General features: G+C 44.5%; 1 protein-coding gene across 4 annotated transcripts in view; it reads right to left on the bottom strand.

The window, feature by feature from the left end:
• The window catches only part of LOC141103381 (coagulation factor XIII B chain-like), a gene marked incomplete in the record, with an annotated part of 968440 nt that overhangs the window by 73990 nt on the left and 872562 nt on the right, over positions 1 to 21888 (bottom strand). For all 4 annotated transcript variants that reach the window (XM_073592895.1, XM_073592894.1, XM_073592896.1 and 1 more), the window contains 1 exon segment: positions 14348 to 14545. In XM_073592895.1, the coding sequence (XP_073448996.1) occupies positions 14348 to 14545 (198 nt within the window).

The raw sequence follows: 21888 nt of genomic DNA, 5'->3' as shown, positions 1-21888 counted from the left end.
TGCCACATTACATAACCAGCCACTGCACATTTCTTCCCATCACCCTGTTATTTCGAGGGACCCTTGTTTACAGAGCTCCTACATTGCTGGTGAAGATAACAAACGCAAAGCTTTGCTCATAGGACATTATCACTGTTGCTCTTAAAGGGGACACACCACGGGTATTGAAATTACTTCACTGTGTGTATTAGAGATATCATAGGCCAGCCTGTGGTTCCCCTTTAGCCATAGCCTTCCACATACATCAAAAGCTTGTTTGGGGAGTCCATTTAATCTGTATATGCTGTTATTTACTCTGTATTTGTTGCATAGTGTTACTGACTGGTTTCTTTAAAATGTTTCAACCAAGTCCTGGATACTTATACAGGTCTTGGCTGACTAATGTTAACCTAAACTTTACTTTTCTCCAAGTAAATTTGAAGAACAGAACTGTGTTGTGTATTCTTGTTGAGTTATTCCATTAATCACATTGCTAGGTGTGCCAGAGGGACCGGGACAGTTCATTGGGGTTGAAAGGCAGGGTAACGGACTGAACAAACAAAAGCAGCCCCTCTGGGGGTTTACTACACGTGGGGGCTCGCATCCGGGATTTCCGTTGCTCTGCAGTCAATTCCCCTACAAGCGCTAGGATGGACCCTGCCGATGCTATCCAGTGGTGTGAGGAAGATGGCGCCCGCTCAGAATTGAGCGTGTTGATCAAACTCCCAGGGGAGGCCTGGGCTGAGGAACAAATCAGCCAAGCTGTGAAGACACTATTCTTGGACAGGAAGACGTGGGCGATTGCTGTCAAAACAGACCGTGGGACCTCCCACACCTATGCACTACTATAGTGGAAACAAGGAGTCAGTGCCAGTGTGCAATTGACCAAAAAGATGGAGCTTTGTGTAATCCATCTGAAGGTTCCAGAGGAGGGTTCTACCTCCTCCGGTCAAGCTGAATCAAATAAAGAAGAAGTTCCCTCCCGTCACCTCTGACCACGATTGGACCAGAACTCTTTGCTGCCATTGGAGACTTTGTTTCAAAATGTCAGAAAGACCCTCCAACATACTCGGCAACTGGGTATCGGAAGCTCAGGGTTTTCTCTGGAAGACAACCAGTGCCTACAGTGGAGGACAACTTTGAAGAGTGGCTGGACCAGGCCACACAAGCCTTGGATGAATGGGACATTCCTGAGACCCACAAGAAACAGATTCACAGACAGTTTAAAAAGGGCCCTCCTCAGAAGCCATCCGCAATTTAAAGCTCAGCAAGGGAGATTGTGTTTCCCAGGATTACCTGAACATTCTGCAGGATGTATTTGGGCGCACAGAGAACGTTTCTGATCTTATTTACCAGTTGGAGCATACTTACCAAAATGGGGGAGAAAAGCTGTCGGAGTACATGAGACGTTTGGACAAAATTATACGCCAGATCTTGCTGAAGAAGGGTCTAGACCCTCGGAAGGTGGATGAAAGCCCAGCAAGTCTTGAGGGGTGCCCAGCCTTTGGACCCCATCACCCTCCTGTTGAGAACCCGGCAAGATGGTGGCACCTTGAAGTATCCAGACCTGATCAGGATTGTGCGGGAAGAGGAGGCCATGCTGGAAAACAAAAAAAGTCAGAAGCCAGAATCTGTTGTCGGGGTCAGGATGGTCAGTGCAGCTGATGGCAACCCCCAGGTCGAACTTCTTAAGACTCAAGTGTCCCAGCTGATAGAGATGATGGCCCTGTTTACCGCCAAGCCAATTGTTCTACCCAGCGATGAAGTCTCAGAGGGGCCCAAGTCGTCTTTAAGCTCTACGGTTGCTCAGGTGCAGAAGCCAGCAAACCAAGGGATTTGTTTCAACTGCGGAGGAGTCGGACATTATCAACAAGTATGCCCAAGCCCAGTGTAGGCTGAAACACAATACCGAAAGCTGTCGAGAAACTCCAGAGGGCCCCGGTGAAGGAGTCAACTGGGTGCCCACCGACATTAGCTAGCTCCAGAAAAACCAACGATGCAAGGAGACCGCAGCAGGCGTCCAGACCCCTGCAGAGGGCTCCCGTTGTTGCCTTCGAGCGACCCCATGTTCCACTTCCTTTGACCCATGCTACCCGGCGTCGGAGAGTCAGTGCACACCAGACCCAACAGAGACTCAAGCCAGATCAGAACTTCTGCAAGAAAGGAGTGCGGATACAAACTACTGAACAGGCCAAGTCTGCCACTTTCCACAAACTCCCTGCCAAGCTAGTGGGGCCCTCTCCGGTTGTCTCCATCCAAGTGGAAGGAATCTATACCAAGGCCCTCCTGGATACTAGAGCTCAAGTGACTCTCCTCTACAGAGACTTATACAACAGGCACCTAAAACCCCTGCCATTACAGAAGTTAGAAGAGCTAGAGATATGGGGCATTTGGACTCAGAACTTCCCCTATGATGGCTATCTACCAGTCAAACTGACTTTCGACCCCTCTGTAGCTGGGAGGACTGAGACCTTTGACACTTTGGCAGTGGTCTGCCCTCACCCACCAGGGGCTAGTAAAAGTTCCCTCATCATTGGGACTAATACTGACCTTGTCAGAAGACTGTTAACACCTCTTGTCCAAGAGCAGGACACTTCAACCACAAGTGTGCACCCCATGTTGAGACAAGCCTATCAGCGCCTGGTGCAAGAACAGAAGGCCCCAGCTGAAGGAGTGGGAAAGATCTGGCACTTGGACTGGAGTGAGAAAGTGTTGCAGCCTGGGGAGGTAGTTTGCTTGAGAGCATCAGTCAAGCTTAATTGGAAGCAACCGGGCCCTTTCATTGTCCTTGAGGCTGACAGCCAGAAGGAAGATAGGGGGGTGGAGATAATTCCTGAAGTGGTTCCAACTAAGGCCAGATGATGCCTGTTTAGGCGAAACGAGTCGGGATTTCTTGCTGGTCAACAGTTATTGTCTCTTTTTCAAGCGCTTGTATTCCTATTGGCAAATGTAAGTGTAATACCTATGATTTTATCTGGAATAAATATCCTATACAGTATTACGCTATGTGCCCTATCTCTTTCCTTTATCTATGGTTTGGCTGATTTGCATCTGCATGTAAGCTGTGTCTACTCTGCTGAATTCAACGGAACATCCATCCAGACGCTGTATTCCATACATTGAATTGGTGCCTCACTGGTTACCTTCCAAGCTTGATTGGCTTGTCAGGTGTACACCTGTACAAGTCCAATCTTTCTGGTAAGAGACTAGTACTTTCGGGGGTGGTCTTTTCATGGTTATTCACCATTCACTTTGATGTCTGCTCAAGATTTTAATGATCGTCACATGCTTGTTTTGGATTACTCACCACAGGAATTCACCATTATATGTGGTCTCTTTTCATCACATATGGACATTTATTTTTATTGATATTTATACTGGTCATATGTCACTTTATTTACTGTATATTTATGTCACTGTTCACATATTATTTCACTTCTTTTATTGTGACATCATTGTCAAAAATTACATTCTTGGTATTTATTTGTTTATAGCGCTGCACTCCCCCTCCTTTTTTTGTCCAACTAAGGCGCAGCAGAGAAGTCACGGGAAAGTTTGCAAAATAACCACCTCACCTGTGAAGATGCCAGCTTGCATGTTGTTGGGCCAAGTGAAAACGGCCATCCCAGTCTCACCGTCTGAAAAAGGATGGGATACCGGTAGAGGAGTTCTATCCGAAAAACACTCCTCTCTCTGTGGAATGGAGAGAAAGAGCCAAGACTCAGCTTTTGAGATGGCAGGCCGCATTCTCAAAGAGTAAATTCAATGTGAGGTGTGCAAAGAGCGCTCAACACTGGATCCGTCTGCAAGAAGACAAGCCATTCAGAGAGAGAGTCCGACAGATTCCTTTAGGGGACTTGGAAGACCTGCATGAACAATTGGCAGAATTGAAGAAAGCAGGTATCATCCGAGAGTCCCGGAGCCCATACGCTTCTCCGATAGTGGTGGTACGTTGGAAGAATGGATCACTGAGGCTTTGTATCGACTATAGGATGCTGAACAGAAGGACCATTCCCGATCAGTACACCACCCCACGGATAGAAGACGCTTTGCAGAGCCTGTCAGGAGCCAAGTGGTTCAGCGTACTGGACTTGAAGAGTGGGTACTATCAAATCCCCATGCATCCTGAGGATAGGGACAAAACTGCCTTTATCACCACGGTGGGATTCTTTGAGTTCAATCGCATGCCTCAGGGTTTGTCCAATGCCCCAGCCAATTTCCAAAGGCTCATGGAAAGGACCGTGGGTGACATGAACCTGGTAGAGGTGTTGGTGTACTTAGATGACGACATCATCTTCGGGAAGACCCTAGAAGAGCATGAAGAGCATCTGGAGAAGGTCCTACAAAGACTCTATGATGAGGGGTTGAAGCTGTCTCTGGAGACGTGCCAGTTTTATGAACCCTCGATCAACTACCTTGGTCACATCGTGTCTGCCGACGGAGTGGCCACAGACCCCAAGAAGCTAGAAGCCTTCACTTCCTGGCCGAAGCCCACTAATGTGACTGAACTCAGGTAATTTCTGGGATCCTGCTCCTATTACAGAAGATTTGTTGAGGCATTCTCTAAGATAGTCCGCCCACTCAATGAACTACTAAAAAGTGAGGAGGAAGATGATGACCCGAAAAAAGCCTGTCAGACCAGCTGGAGGGCCCAGAAAACCCAGAGAGTCCATTCAGGAACAGTGGACTGCCCAATGTGAAGAGGCCTTTAGGCAGCTGAAATTGAGTCTAATGCCGTGTACACACGACACACTTGGTTTTTCCATCGGAATAAACTCTGAAGGTTCCGGTGAAACTGTCTTCCCTACACAAGATCACACCAAAGTCTGACCGTCTAGAACGCGGTGACGTACAACACGTACGACGGGACTAGAAAAAGGAAGTTCAATAGCGAGTAGCCAATAGCTGCCGTCTCATACTTGCCTCAGAGCATGCGTCGTTTTTTGGTCCGTTGGAACAGCATACAGACGAGCAGTTTTCCCGATAGGAACTGATTCCGTCGGAAAGATTTAAAACATGTTCTATTTCTAGGTCCGTCAGAATACATACGATCGGAATGTCCGATGAAAAGATTCCGTCGGACTTTTCCTGCCGGAAAGTTCGACCGTGTGTACGCGGCATTACAACTGCCCCAGTTCTGGCCTATGCAGATACAACCAAGCCATATGAACTACACATTGATGCCAGCCGAGATGGGTGAGGTGGAGTGCTGTATCAAGAACACGACGGTCACCTACGGTCTGTCGCCTATGTGAGTCGGAGCTTGGCACCCGCCAAGAACTACCCCACACACAAACTCGAGTTTCTGGCCTTGAAGTGGGCAGTAGTGGATAAGCTGAGGGATTATCTATATGGAGCGGAGTTTGTGATTAAGACCGACAATAATCCTCTCACCTACATCCTCACCACTGCCAAGCTGGATGCCCCAGGTCACAGATGGTTGGCTGCCCTATCAGGGTTTACTTTCAGCCTCAAGTATCGACCAGGGGTTGGGAACAAGGATGCAGATGCTCTGTCAAGAAGGCTTCATTGCTCCAGGGACCCCCCAGAAGAGTGGGCACAACTGACACCTGAAAGAGTACGAGCCTTGTGTCAAGGAGCAGAACACCAAGCTGGAGGAGGATCCAGGGCCGAAGACATTGGAGTTTCAGCTGCTGGTGTCCCCAAATGCTACTGCAATGTCACCCAAGTCGGGGATGAAGGTCTGCCAAAGCTAAGAAGGACTTGTGAAAGGATCAGTTGGAAGACCCTCTCTGCAGCCTGGCATTGAAGGCCTTGGAAAACCAATGACCTGACATGCTCCTCACTGACTCCCTGAAGGAGGCCCGTCTCCTGCACCGAGAGTGGGACCGGTTGCAGCTGCATCAAGGGGTGGTCTACCGAAGGGGCCCCTCTGATGAGCTTGAAGAAAAATGGCAGCTATTTCTACCAAAAAAATACAGGGAGACAATATTAACCTCTCTTCACGACAACCATGGCCACCTAGGGCCCGAAAGGACTTTCCACCTGGTGAGGGACCGATTCTACTGGCCCTGCATGCGGGCTGAAGTGGTTATTGCCACTCCTGCATCAAATGTATCCAAAGGAAAACTTTGCCTCATCCAGCCGCCTCAATGGGCCATCTTCAGAGTCAGGGACCCATGGAGCTGGTGTGCATTGACTTTCTGTGCTTGGAGCCTGATCTGAGTGGACAGGGAAATATCCTGGTAGTGACTGACCACTTCACTAGGTATGCCCAGGAATTTCCCACAAAGGATCAACAAGCATCCACGGTGGCGAAGATCTTAGTGGAGAAGTTCTTTGTACACTATGGCCTGCCCCAATGTATCCCCTCTGACCAAGGGAGAGATTTCGAAAGTAGCCTCATCAAGAGACTTTTAGACTTGTTGGGCATTAAGAAGTCCAGAACCACTCCATACCATCCTCAAGGGGATCCTCAGCCAGAGAGGTTCAACTGAACCCTCTTGGATATGCTTGGGACCTTGAATTCAGAGAAAAAGCAGCACTGAAGCAAGCATGTAGACGCTATTGTGCACGCTTATAACAGCACTGCAAACAATGCCAGAGGATACTCCCCTCATCACCTAATGTTTGGGTGAGAGGCCCGGTTGCCAGTAGACTTGGCCTTCGGCACATCCTTGGATTATACTTCAGCAACTTCCCACCGAGGGTATGTAGACCGCCTATGGAAAAGTCTGAAGACCACCTATGACAAGGCCCAAGCTACCTCAGATGCCTGAGGACTAAGAAATAAAAGAAACTTTGATCTCAGAGTCCGAGTGCAGGATTTGCAGACAGGTGACAGGGTGCTGCTGAGGAATCTGGGTGTCCCTGGGAAGCACAAGTTGGCTGACCGCTGGAAGTCACAGCCTTATGTAATTTGCAAGCAGTTGCCAGGCCTCCCAGTGTACCAAATCCGACCAGAGGGGATCACAGGCCTGCTGAAGACTTGGCATCGCAACCATTTACTGCCCTTATCAGAAGCAGTTCATTTGCCACCACAGCTAGATTGAGGCTGATATGCAGGAAGAAGAAGAAGCTGTGGATGAAGCTCAGCCCAGTGTGCCTGTAACGCCAGAGCCAAAAGAACAGAGAGAGAGAAGGGCTATTCACCCACCTAAGAGACTGACCTATATGCTGGGCAAAAGCACTGAAGAAGCGGTTCTCACCTCAAAAAGGACTCTTGGTATGCCTGGTCCTTCCACCACACATTTAGTGGAGGACAACCCCAACTCATCCCCTGGCACATCTAGCTGGTTCATTCCAGTCGAGGTGCCCTTTAGGCATGCACATTGGTGGGAGGTTCCTCTGCCAGGGTTTTATGCAAATGCAAACTGTCTGATTTCATGTGCACACTAACTTGTTTTTTTTGTCCGCTTGTCTATAAACAGCATGTAGCAGGTTACAGACATTCTACTTCCTTTGGGGACCAAAGGTTCTTTGGTAGGGGGAGTGTGTAGCAGGTATCTCTCAAGGCTGGTGGATGAGAGAACTCTAATGCAGCTGCGCGGGTTTTTTTCACCCCCTTCCTCTCTTCATGCAGACACTCAGAACTGCTGTGTAGAAACCTCCCTATTAGAAAAGACTGAGCCAATCATCAGGCAGCAGCAAAGCACTGTGGAATAGGAAGTCCAGCACAATGCAGCCTGACTGAAGTGTGTAGCAGGACTGCAAATACCAGGCTGCATTGCGGGTAGCAGGAAGTCTGTGGGAGAGGCCAAAGAACACAGAGGAACCAGGCAAGGGCTCTCTTCATTTCTGGATCCCTTCAGGAGAGCAGCTCCTCAGCTGCTGTGTGTGAGGGAAACCGCGGCCTACCAGTGGGCACACAGTCTGCAACTCCAGCCTAGAGGAACAGTTTGTCCATGCCAGAGAAGGACACCCTGCAGCAGCATGGTATGTCTCAGAAGAGGCCGTTGCAACAGCTCAGTTCTGAATGCCACTGCAACACACCTGCATCCAGGAAAATTGATCGCTCGCTCTTTGGAGGACTGCTGATTGCGTACAGGATTGGTGAGAGAGGCTTTGCCCAGGAACCTTTATTGCCTTCCCTAAGATACCACACCTAAATAATGTGCACAGACACCTGTTATCTGGAGTCACACAGAGGAATGCCACATTACATAACCAGCCATTGCACATTTCTTCTCATCACCCTGTTATATTGAGGGACCCTTGTTTACAGAGCTCCTACATTGCCGGTGAAGATAACAAACGCAAAGCTTTGCTCATAGGACATTACCGCTGTTGCTCTTAAAGGGGACACACCACAGGTATTGAAATTACTTCACTGTGTGTCTTAGAGGTATCATAGGCCAGCCTGGGGTTCCCCTTTAGCCATAGCCTTCCACATACATCAAAAGCTTGTTTGGGTAGTCCATTTAATCTGTATATGCTGTTATTTACTCAGTATTTGTTGCATAGTGTTACTGACTGATTTCTTTAAAATGTTTCAACCAAGTCCTGGATACTTATACAGGTCTTGGCTGACTAATGTTAACCTAAACTTTACTTTTCTCCAAGTAAATTTGAAGAACAGAACTGTGTTGTGTATTCTTGTTGAGTTATTCCATTAATCATATTGCTAGGTGTGCCAGAGGGGCCAGGACAGTTGATTGGGGTTTAAAGGCAGGGTAACGGACTGAACAAACAAAAGCAGCTCCTTCGGGGGTTTGCTACACAGGTATGCTCTTCTTGACACTTTTCGGTAAACAGAGAAGCCCAGCAACACATGCAAAATAGAGTCACAGATCTAGCAGAACACTGCAGCAAGAAGGTGTGGCTTCTCTGAGCTATTAGCGGAATGCCCAGGAACCCAGAGAAATTGTGGGAAATGTAGTTAAAGGGGCCTGCAACTGAGTATGTGAAGTTGGAGCGGAGCCATGAGTCAGTGTTGTTCCATCATCCATTGTGGATTTGTTTGGGATTTATCCCCTAAAGCGCTCTTGGCTTATCATTCGTTTGAAAGACAAATAATTCTAGTAAGCAGCAAATCTCACTTTCACCCTCACTGTACTTTTGGGGTGCTTTCTGTCTGGAGTTTTGCCCTTTTGGATTAGTGGGTGTTTTTCCTTTTTTTGACCATTGAAAGCACTTTCTGCACGTTTGTGGACTTTATTATATATATTTCTTCTCAACACTTAAGGACAGACTTTTTTTTTTTGGAAGAGACAGATTTTTATTTTATTTTTCATATTTACTTTCAAAATTTACACATAATTTATGTGAAGGGATTTGTTGAGGTATTTTTAAGTCGAGCGTAGGACAGATATCCCCACTGGGCTTTCATACTGTGAACAGGTTTGAGTAAAATCCCTTGCATATGTCTTGTGGTGGCATTGGCACAATGAAACCCTGGGACCAAAGTTGGTTCAGGACCTTTAACAAATCAGACTGTTCTTGGATATTTTTTGCTTGATTTGAAAAAAAGAAAGTGTTAAAGGCAGTAGAGTCTTGAGCTCGATCTTTGAAACCAATAACTGAACACACAGGTCTGGGATATCTGTGACCAAGAAAGATGCAAACTGCAACAGACGTCCCCCAACGCTAAGAAATAAGCATGCCCCTTCATTGTCAAGAGGGCCTTGGGGAGGGCTTGGTTGGCTTTGTGAGGCAAGCTTTGTGCCAGAAGGAAGGGTTTTAAAGTTCAAGCCTGGGAAGAGCATGGAGGTGCTCTGGGTTTCGAGGCTAGGGCCTTCTAACGAAAGTGGTTTTGTGACTTTGCTCTGAGGAAGAACACATTTCCCACCTGTGTCTTCTTTATTGAATTAATTCAGTGCCTCATCAAATAGACATCTTCCTTGAAAAAGCATGTTTTAGCCAGAGAATCCTACATATGGATGGAGATTAGAGTCAGTCTGGATATTTGTCTCATGACTTGTTTCAGGGCATCTACACAGAAAAGAAGAACAGAAGTTGTTGTAATTTCCCTGCAACAGCACAAACCTTAAAGACAGGGTTATGTTGGTGGGTACAGTAAGATGTTTGTCGAGGACAAAGATGGCAGGCTCAACCACAGGAACAGCCCACTTTTTTGAAAACTATTTTTCCACTGGACAGAGTTCAGCAAAGATTTTTAGGGGAATGAAAATCATTTCACAAGTGACCCAGCCATCATAGACTGCACATTCTGTTTATGAACAGGGAATGTTTTGCCAGGGTTAATAGGTCTCTTTGTGCCCAAAGGGACATGGTGAGACATAGGTGAGTCAATCTTTACAGTGACAAGGCTTTTAAAAACAGAGCTTTTCAATGTTAGCAAGCAGTTGAAGCTCCCTCTTCAATAGAGTGACAGTGTTGGTGAGAGAAATCCTCTGCAGCTTCCTCCAACTCAACCTCTATGTCTTATTCATTCTCTCCGAGTTAGCATCCTCTAGAATTGGCATATCAGGGCCCAACTCCATTTAGGAAACTGGAGTAGGAACAGAATTAAGGCCATAATCTGTCTAATAAATTGGGACATACTGTAGATGCAGAAAATTATTTTGTCAAGTAGGCCACTTGTTGCTTGCCTGAAATAGAGCTAGAATTGGATGCAGAGAATGGTGTTAAAGCCTGTTCCTGCTCCGATGTAAGGGACACATTTGTTTGAGTGTTGTGTGGACCTTCGGCAGAGTAAATGTTCACCTGGTGTCCCTTTCACCTGGTCTCCACCATAGCTACAAATGAGGGTATTCTCTTGTGGGGCAATCGTGGATAAAGGTTAAGCATATCCAGTTGTATTACGCAGTCACCCTTGTGTAGACCATCATGTACCGAATCCTCGTGGTGAAAGAGTGGGAGGAAGTACCCAAGCACCTTATAATGGCTCTAGGCGGAAGTGATTTTAAAGTGTAAGACAACTGGTGTGATGTAGCACCTGATCATCTACCTGAGACTGAGCTCTGAGAGGTTGAATTTTAGCACCAAGTTTGAAAAATGTACACAATATAAAGTGAATGCATTCCAAACATAGCCCCATTTGCCCTATTTTACACAGTAATGGGAAAATATACAGGATGACCCTTTCTTACCTGTTCATGAAACTGGACTGGGTATAAAGTCCAGGCTTACCTGTCATGGAGACATACCCCTGAAGGGGTCTTTACGGACTGGGTTCCATAGCAATGGACCACTGCCCTGGACTTGTATAGCACGCTGCGGCGAAATTGACCTGTTGCACCAAGTGCCAAGGTGAGCGCCCCATACAGGACCCAGTCCCTTAACCACTTGACAACTGGGCACTTAAACCCCCTTCCTAACCAGACCAATTTTCAGCTTTCGGTGCTCTCACACTTTGAATGACAATTACTCAGTCATGCAACACTGTACCCATATGAAATTTTTGTCCTTTTTTTCACACAAATAGAGCTTTCTGTTGGTGGTATTTAATCACCGCTGGGTTTTTTATTTTTTGCGCTATAAATCAAAAAAGACTGAAAATTCGATAAAAAAAAAAAAATTCTTTGTTTCTGTTAAAATTTATGGCAGAGTATTGGCGAGTATTGGTGAGTATTGGCAGAGTATTGGCAAGTATTGGCAGAGTATTGGCAAGTATTGGCAGAGTATTGGCAGAGTATTGGCAGAGTATTGGCAAGTATTGGCGAGTATTGGCAGAGTATTGGTAGAGTATTGGCGAGTATTGGCAGAGTTTTGCAGTGTTGCAGAGTATTGCACAGTGTTGCAGAGTATTGCACAGTGTTGCAGAGTATTGCACAGTGTTGCAGAGTATTGCAGTGTTGCAGAGTATTGCAGTGTTGCAGAGTATTGCAGTGTTGCAGAGTATTGCAGTGTTGCAGAGTATTGCAGTGTTGCAGAGTATTGCACAGTGTTGCAGAGTATTGGCATTATCTACATTGAGCAGCGCTGTGGGCACTAAACATCTAGCCCACAGCGCTGTCATCTCTCCCCCCTCCCCTCGCACTGTACCGATCGGTACACAGAGGGGAGGGAGGAACCGGCATCATGATGTGACGCCGGTTTGTTTACAAGTGATCGCGCCGTCATTTGACGGAACGATCATGTGGTAAACGGCCGCGATCAGTGGCTATTTGCCGTGATCCATGATGCGCCGGGTCCTCAGGACCCGGCGGTCACAGATGTTCCCGGGTGCGCACCCCAGGGGGCGCGCGGGAGCAGCATTCTGGAATGACGTCCATGGACGTCCACCCAGAACTAGCCGACCGCGCTGTTGCCATCTTTCGGCAATGGCCCAGTCGGCAAGTGGTTAAGCAACATTACAGGCCATCACCTCAGCATGGGGTCTAGGTATAGATCCCAGGGTTTCATCAAAGTTTTATTGATCTGGATACACTGCTTCTGTAAGCAGTAGAAAACAGTGAGGGTTGATTGAAGAATTCCAGGAAAATAAAAAGAAAAAAAGAAAAAAAATAAACTATTGAAGCTGGTTTCTCTAGGAAGGAGAAGAGGTCCAATACCTACGGACACTAAGAAAAAATTGAGGACTCACAGAGTGGGGTAGGGTTATAGGAGACGTATAGTGCCTTTAAAAAGTATTCATACCCCTTGAAATTTTGTCATTTTCGGATGATGGATTGAACAGTGCTTCTTGAGATGTTTAAAGCTTGAGATATTTTTGATACCCTAACCCTGCTTTAAACTTCACAACTTTATCCCTGACCTGTGTGGTGTGTTCCTTGCCTTCGTGATATTGTTTGTTTACTAAGGTTCTCTGAGAGCTTCACAGAACAGCTGTATTTATACTGAGATTAAATTACATTCATGTGGACTCTATTTAATAAATAGGTGACTTCTGAAGGTAATTGGTTCCATTAGATTTTAGTTAGGGGTATTAGAGTAAAGGGGCTTAAAACAAATGCATGCCTCACTTTTCAGATATTTCGTTGTAAAAAATTTTGAAAACCATTAATCATTTTCCTTCCACTTCACAATTATGTGCCACTTACATTACATTTACATTTTTGGTTGTAACATGTCCTCAAAGCTATTCAGTGTCCCATCACCTGATAATAAAGGACCTTTAACCCATGGTGTATGAATAGGGTGCCTGTGTCCTATACTGTACGATGAAGATAAAACTTTTCTTAGTTGCATGATTTCTACATATAGGAGATATTTTCAGCACTCTTAAAACACAAACCAGGGTCTGACTATGAAACAAAGCTGAAGCTTCCTCTCAATTTGACAGTCAGGTCCAGTTTTGCTTATTAAAGGAGTTGTAAAGGCAGAAGGTTTTTTATCTTAATGCATTCTATGCATTAAGATAAAAAACCTTCTGTGTGTAGCAGCCCCCTCAGCACCCCCCAATTACCTACCAGAGGTCCTTCTCTCTCCAGCGATGTCCACGATCCCCTCAGCCATCCAGTACACTCCACCTGATTTGCTGAGACAGAGCAGCAGCGCCATTGGCTCCCGTGGCTGTCAAAGTCAGTCAGCCAATCAGGGGAGAGAGGGGGCAGGGCTCCGTGTCTGAATGGATACATGGAGCTCTGACTCAGCTTGGGTGACCCCTGTAGCAAGTTGCTGGCCGAGGGGCACTCAAATGAGGGAGGAGCTAGGAGCATCAAAGAGGGACCCGAGAAGAGAAGGATCCAAGCTGCTCTGTGCAAATCCAACTGCACAGAGGAGGTAAGTATAACATGTTTGTTATTTAAAAAAAAACAAAAAAAAAACGAACCTTAACAATCACTTTAAGGGTGCTCAGTGTGGCTCCTGTATGAAGGAAGCTTGCAATTCTGAAACACGTATTTTATAAATGAAAGATGTTCCTATTTAACCCATAATAATCCCCGATCAGGGTTGCCAACTTTTAGTAAATTTACAAACAGTTTGCAAAATCCGTACTTTTTGCATTTGTCCCTGAATGTACATTATGGACATGCAGACTGTCTGTGAATGTACATTATGGACATGCAGACTGTCTCTGAATGTACATTATGGACATTCATAGACAGTTGCAAAAATTAGGGATTTTACAAATGGTTTGTAAATTTACTGGAAGTTGGCAACCCTGTCTCTGATTGGTTCCTCTCTCCCTCTTCCCTAAGATACCGTATTTAACGGTTTGTATGTAAAGTGTTTTTATTTTCATCTATTTAATTTTAACATGGCACCACTTACAAAAATACACAGCAAAAGCCTATTTCATTTGTAATCCTTCAAACATAAATTGTGTTATAATGTTGCTTAAAAAAATGTAATTGTGCATTAAGTTCAATTGCACATGCAGACTCAAACCACTGAAGTACAAAACTGTATAGCAGTATAGCGAATTGACATACTGGCAAATGTGTATGTTAAGTATTATTTATGTATTTATTTTTTCCTTGCTTATTAAATAATGTACACAAATTTAACGACAGAATTGTAGGAGGAAAGAGTAACATTTTCTGCAATTTCTGGTGTTTACCTTCCTTTAGGCATCTTGGGTATTTTAGCACACCGTCCAAGCACTGAATTCTCAGAAGTTTTGGATCAGAGATCTGATATCCAGGTTTGCAATCGAATGTCATATTATCAAAATGTTCACTGTATATTTTTTTGTTTTCTCCCCATTTAGGTTGTATATTGTTTTGTTGCATGTCAGTTTCTTTTACCGTACAAGGTACTGAAAACAAGTAAAATATATGATTACTTTAAACACATACAATAACAAAGAGCATACCTCATTTTTGTGCATACTGTAAAGAATGCTCAAGAACAAATATGTCTGATAGTCCATGATTCTTGATATAAAATATTTATTTATGGGAGTACAATGAATCTTGCCCTGTGCCTTGTCACATGAAGCATGTAATGCACCCCAGTGTTACAGCAATAGGAACACATACTGTAATGAAAACACATTAGTAGAGTGAAAAAGGTTTAGAACATATGGCAAATGCTTGATGTTGCTCATGTGCAGAGCCTACATCAGTGTCCTTCCTTACATCAGGGTTCCATCAGAATCCCCCTTACATCAGAGTCCCCACTGAGTGGGAGGAATTCTGGGAGGCGAGCTGGTGAGTGTAGCTGTGGATGTTTTATTTGAGCTGTGTACAGAGTCTTTGTGAGTGATGGAATCTGTCCTTTCTGTGTAAGTGACGTATAAAAAATGATGCTAATGTTAATATTAAACCAAAATAAAGAATGGTAACCAATCACCAAATTTTATGAAAAAAATTGAATAATCAACAAATGACTTGTGAACATCAAATAACATAAAATAAAAAAGCTGAGTCCATTAATTACTAAATGGGAATACAAAACAGCAATAAAAAAGAAAAAAAATGACAAAACATTTAAAATAAAAATATAATTATAGAAAATAAATGCAGTCCACTTATATAACTCCAACACTGTTGTGTTTATGAGATATTGTGCTCCAATGTATCAAAAACACAGTGTTCCACCCAAAGCGAGATATTCAGTTACGCTTACCAGAAACATTCGGCCACACTGTGACCATCAAGCATGGATATACAGTGGGGACGGAAAGTATTCAGACCCCCTTAAATTTTTCACTCTTTGTTATATTGCAGCCATTTGCTAAAATCACTTAAGTTCATTTTTTTTCTCATTAATGTACACACAGCACCCCATATTGACAGAAAAACACAGAATTGTTGACATTTTTGCAGATTTATTAAAAAAGAAAAACTGAAATATCACATGGTCCTAAGTATTCAGACCATTTGCTCAGTATTTAGTAGAAGCACCCATTTGATCTAATACAGTAATGAGTCTTTTTGGGAAAGATGCAACAAGTTTTTCACACCTGGATTTGAGGATCCTCTGCCATTCCTCCTCGCAGATTCCTCTCCAGTTCTGTCAAGTTGAATGGTAAATGTTGGTGGACAGCCATTTTTAGGTCTCTCCAGAGATGCTCAATTGGGTTTAAGTCAAGGCTCTGGCTGGGCCATTCAAGAACAATCAAGGAGTTGTTGTGAAGCCACTCCTTCGTTATTTTAGCTGTGTGCTTAGGGTCATTGTCTTGTTGGAAGGTAAACCTTCGGCCCAGTCTGAGGTCCTGAGCACTCTGGAGAAGGTTTTTTGTCCAGGATATCCCTGTACTTGGCCGCATTCATCTTTCCCTCGATTGCAACCAGTCGTCCTGTCCCTGCAGCTGAAAAACACCCCCACAGCATGATGCTGCCACCACCATGCTTCACTGTTTGGACTGTATTGGACAGGTGATGAGCAGTGACTGGTTTTCTCCACACATAGCTCTTAGAATTAAGGCCAAAAAGTTCTATCTTGGTCTCATCAGACCAAAGAATCTTTTTTCTCACCATCTTATACTCCTTCAGGTGTTTTGTAGCAAACTTCATGTGGGCTTTCATCTGTCTTGCACTGAGGAGAGGCTTCCGTCTGGCCACTCTGCCATAAAGCCCCGACTGGTGGAGGGCTGCAGTGATGGTTGACTTTCTATAACTTTCTTCCATCTCCCTACTGCATCTCTGGAGCTCAGCCACAGTGATCTTTGGGTTCTTCTTTATCTCTCTCACCAAGGCTCTTCTCCCCCGATAGCTCAGTTTGGCCGGACAGCCCGCTCTATGAAGGGTTCTGGTCGTCCCAAATGTCTTCCATTTAAGGATTATGGAGGCCACTGTGCTCTTAGGAACCTTAAGTGCACCAGAATTTTTTTTGTAACTTTGATCAGATCTGTGCCTTGCCACAATTCTGTTTTTGAGCTCTTCAGGCAGTTCCTTTGACCTCATGATTCTCATTTGCTCTGACATGCACTGTGAGCTGTAAGGTCTTATATAGACAGGTGTGTGGCTTTCCTAATCAAGTCCAATCAGTATAATCAAACACAGCTAGACTCAAATTAAGGTGTAGAACCATCTCAAGGATGATCAGAAGAAATGGACAGCACCTGAGTTAAATATATGAGTGTCACAGCAGGGTCTGAATACTTAGGACCATGTGATATTTCATTTTTTCTTTTTTAATAAATTTGCAAAAATGTCAACAATTCTGTGTTTTTCTGTCAATATGGGGTGCTGTGTGTATATTAATGAGGAAAAAAAAATGAACTTAAATGATTTTAGCAAATGGCTGCAATATAACAAAGAGTGCAAAATTTAAGGGGGTCTGAATACTTTCCGTCCCCTGTCTATGTATAAGTCTTCTCCAATTGATCAATATGCCAAATTTGGTCCGCTCCAACTCCTGTCTCCTTTCCCAGTTACAGGCTCTACAAAGACGGCTCCACCAATGAGCCACAAAGAGGCAGATGATCGTGTAATACCGGTTTTATTTTTGAACAATGTTAAAAACAATTGTGTATTGCACTCACATTTTATTATTATAATTATAAGGCATCAAATCATATGCAGCTCTAGAACCGATGGTGTCCAATCCGACTGCTGTGTGAAAAGCAGCGTGTGTTCCACCCAGAATACTAGCTAAACTCAAGAGCTCCATCATATGTGTGTCTCAAGCCTCTCTGTAATGCATTTCACAAGTGCAAGACATAACACTAACATGTTAGAAAAAAAAATTCAAAAATTCAAAAACAGAATCACTGAGTTGGAAAATGAATCACTCCCTTGTTGTGTCAGTATTTGTTGAACCACCTTTTCTTTAACTACAGCTTTTAGCCAGTCAGGATTGGAGATTGGCTAACAGACCCTCTGTTTGGTTCGCTGCAGAACTTTCATACATCGCAAAAGTTCGGACCCGAATAATGAACTCCTTTGAAGTCTATGGCGCCCAAACTGGAAAAATTAAAAGTGCCCAAATTACATTTTCCATTCAAGATTTCTTTATTTTATAAAAAGCTGCTTGGGGAGCCAGTCTATATGACAATTTGAATGAATCTTGGTGTCTCTTTCATAGACTTTGGATAGCAGTAACAGGTGCGGAAAAATTGGGCTTTGGGTTTTGGTGGTGCCTTTACACCGTAACCCTATAGAGGTACTCATGATGAAAGCAAAAATTGGCCTTGTTGTCAAAAATTGCAATTATATGCTCCTGTCAAACTGCAGAAAAATTGGTCCTTGGGTGTTAATTGTGTCCATGAAACCTACACCAAAAAAATTCTTCCAGATGAAATCAACACCCACAAAGCTAGGCAGCCTAGACAGTCTTTCATAGATTCCAGATCCATAAAACACTTATGCCACGTACGCACAGTCGAATTTTCCGACGGAAAATGTGCGATCGGAGCGTGTTGTCGGAAATTCCGACCGTGTGTGGGCTCCATTCCGACGCACAAAGTGCCACGCATGCTCAGAAGGAATTCCGAGACGGAAGAGCTCGGTCTGGTAAAATTAGCGTTCGGAATAGATAGAGCACTTTCGTCACGCTGCAATGTTTTAAATTGTTTAATACAGCGCACTCTCTTCTTCTTAATAATGTGAGAAGAATGAAGTAGTTTTGCTGCTCATATTCACACAGAGTTCTCACAAACTTATTTCTTTATTATTTATCGTGATTCCCTCAATATATTTTGATTTGTCACATCTGACAAAATTTCTTTTTTGTTGTTTTATTTTTGTTTTGTATTTTTTTCAAGGCTGATTTTTTTTTTTTTTTGTTTTGTATTTTTTTCAAGGCTGATTATACACATAGGTGAGTATAATTGAAACAAAAATTCCTTTATTAAGGGCTCAGAACCAAACAAAGAGGGAGGCAACGCTGGAGAAACAGCAGAAATTGGCGAAGCCTTAGACCCCCAGGGCAGACATCAATTCTTTTCCAGCAAAATTGGTGGCCTGAGGAGTCCATATCTAAGGGAGTGCAGTCTGGTCCAGAAGTCCCAGAGATCATGAAAGCAGCAGACGACATGTATGTTCCCAGGCTGTGGTACTACAAGAGGCTGCATCTTTTGCCAGACCAGACTGAGCCCAGGGCCATCACTCTCTGGTCTTCCTTCCACGCTTCCTTCCCGGCTGTGGCTCTGGTGTTGGAGATGTGGCAGGAGGAGGAGTAGGACCTGGAGGAGGAGGAGGAGTAGGACCTGGAGGAGGAGGAGGAGGACTATGTGTGAGGTCACAAATGTGGGTAGCACATATTATTTGGCCCCTCAACCCCTTATTGAGAGCTTCCAAAATTAAGGACTCACACAGGAGTCGTTGGCCCTCCTCCATCTGCATCATTTTGCAGGCAGTTATGCCAGCAAAGTCCTCCTCCACACTGTGGGGGGTTCTCAGGGCCTCTGTAGCCTTCCAAAAGAGGCCTATGGCAGCCCCCTCCAGGTTACCCCTCTTCCTGCCACTTTGTCTTTGAAGGTGTAGGGGAGGGACCTGGGTATCAGGCAGCCTGCTTGGCCTGGCCACCTCCTGGCTGAGACTTCCCTGTGCATGAAAAAGGGACATGGTTTTAGTTTTTGCATCATCAATCACAATCAGAAATTAGTACTCCAAACTAACATCTAGTTAACATCATTGATTGGACAACCATGAATATTTAGAGGAATGCTATACCTGGCTCAAGCTGGGCTCCTCCACATGTTGCTGCCTGAAAGGCCCAGGTTGGGCGTCAGAAGCCTCAGCTGGGGGGGAAGGAAGCATGGAAGGAAGACTGGAGAGTGCTGGCCTGGGTTCAGTCTAACCTGCCAGAAAATGCAGTCTGTCATAGTACCACAGCCTGGGGACATAAATGTCATCTGCAGCTCCTGATCTCTGGGAATCCTGGACCTTCTTGTGCTCCCTTAGATAAGTGCTCCTCAGGCCACCAATTAGGATCTTCAAATAGGTGATGTCTGCCGTGGGGATCACCGTCTTCACAAATCCCAACAAATTATCCAGCGCTGCCTTCCTCTTTGTTTGGTTCTTATATTCAGGGTGGTTTATCTCCCATAGACAGGGCAGCTCCCTGAACATATCAATGAAGATTGGCATAAAGTCCTGATCCTTCGAGATATCCATTTTCACTGCTAAACACAACACAAGACAAACCCTAATGTCAGCCTAAAGTCTTCTAAACTTGTGCAAATACAGGCCTCAATCTAGAAGCAGTATGGGCCCAATGTTAAATCTTACCTTCGCAATCACGATGGGTGCCTCCGTTACTCCTTCCTCCGCTCACAGATTGTACGTACTAGGCATGCGTGTTACGCTTTATAGACATTGCGCATGCGTGAAACTCCGCCCGCCCCTGACGTTCTTTCTAGTCTATTCCCCGCCCCTTCTCGTTCGTCGCAGTGGGGAAGAACACATGGCAGAGACACAGCAGGTGTCGGATAATTACACCAACGAGGAGGAGGAGGAGGAAAGCCTGGAGGCAGAAACGTCCGATCAAGAAGGAGACGATTTAAGGCATCAAATATGTCCTTTGGGGAGATGTTGGAGATGGTCGACATCCTGAAGAAGGCTGACTATGACGGGAAGTATGGACCTTACCCTAACCCCAATGTCAGAAAGGCCAAGATCATGGCGAAAGTGGTCAAGAGTCTGCACCGGAATTTCGGGGTAAGACGATCGAAAGATCAGCTCAGGAAGCGGTGGTCGGACCTCAAATTAAGAGAGCATGAGCAGTACAGAAAGATCAGAAGAGTGCTGCAAAAAAGTAAGTAGTTGTGCTGTGTTCCTATTCTTTTTATGTTTATTACGTTTGTGCTGCTCCATGTGCTTTTCTTAACTGTTATCCAGTTTAAAATGGCAACTTTCATGTTCATGGGCACATTATTCGTTCGTATCAAACATTTTTCGTTCGGCCTAGAAAACACCATTGTTTTGGCCATATGCATTTGCCCACATTTTTTAGGGCCTACTTGTCTGAAACTAATTTGGTTGTGTAGATGGGTTTGTTACTAGAATCAAATGCAAACTAGATTCTGTGTAAGGAGAGGACACTCAGCAGCTGTTTACACATCTGGACGCTGGAGCTAAACAGACAACAGACTGGAACTCTGCCAAAACAGACAATTGTACCCCCACTTCCAAGCAATGTTTCATATTTATAGTTCTGCCATCAAATATCTGTGTGCTAAGTATACCTATTTTTTTTTACATAGGGGAGAAAAGACTGGGAGGACACCCCTCATCCGAGGAGACCACAGACTCCCCACCTCTGGAAGAAGGGGAAATCCACCCAAGCAACGCAGAGCAGCAAGAAGACGTGGTGGAAATTGGCACCACAACAGGTGAGTGTCTGCAACCACAGGCTCTGGTAAGAGATGGATGCCGGCACATTTATAATACATGGTGTGTTTTTTTGTTTCTATCTTTTTAGGTGATCGTGATGTTGTGGATCCAGATCCTTTCATCTCGGAAAGTGCACAGATCCTGATCGGGGAGATCATGGGGTGTAATAGGGACTTGGAAAACATCCAGAAAAACATCAATGATGTTCAACTAAAAATGAAGAACATCACTGATGTTTTAGGGAGAGTTTAAAACCCCTCCAAATTTGTTTGGTTTTTTGTGTGCTAAAAATTGACATTTTTTGACAAATTTGAGAAAAGACAAATTTTGAAGATGCACACAGTGTGTCAACATGTGCTATCTGCCATCATGGGAGATCAATGAACGCATTTTGGGGGTGCAACCCCTTCCTCAATAATAAAGTAGCTGTGAGGAAGGGGTTGCATCCCCAAAACACGTCCTTTGATCCCCCCGTGATGGCAGCTAGCACATGTTGACATTCGGCAATTTGTGTGCATCTTCAAAATTTGGCTTTTCCTGGGGTGACTTGACCCCATCTGAACGCAATATCAAACACAGTTTGTAAATACTCATGTCTGATATTGCCTTCAAGTTCTACCAAATGTGAACTTTGTAAGTTCAAGATTTGTGTCTTTCTTGTTGGTTTTAAACATGCCTGTTTTATCTTAAATGGACATTTCTACTTTTTCTAATGTGACCCCAAAAATTGTTATACAACAAACATGTTGGTTTGTTTTAAAAACATTTTCTAATTGCACATGTGATTGTGCTGGTATTAAAAAGATTGTTAATCAAGAATGTGTGGATTATTGTTTCAACGCTCCAACACTTTTGTGGTGCTCTAATTGGTGTTTTC

The sequence above is a fragment of the Aquarana catesbeiana genome, linkage group LG07 (genome assembly GCF_042186555.1).
Source record: "Aquarana catesbeiana isolate 2022-GZ linkage group LG07, ASM4218655v1, whole genome shotgun sequence".
Classification (NCBI taxonomy): domain Eukaryota; kingdom Metazoa; phylum Chordata; class Amphibia; order Anura; family Ranidae; genus Aquarana; species Aquarana catesbeiana.
Note: the sequence above shows the minus strand (reverse complement) of the source record. Positions and strands in the feature narration are given on the sequence as shown.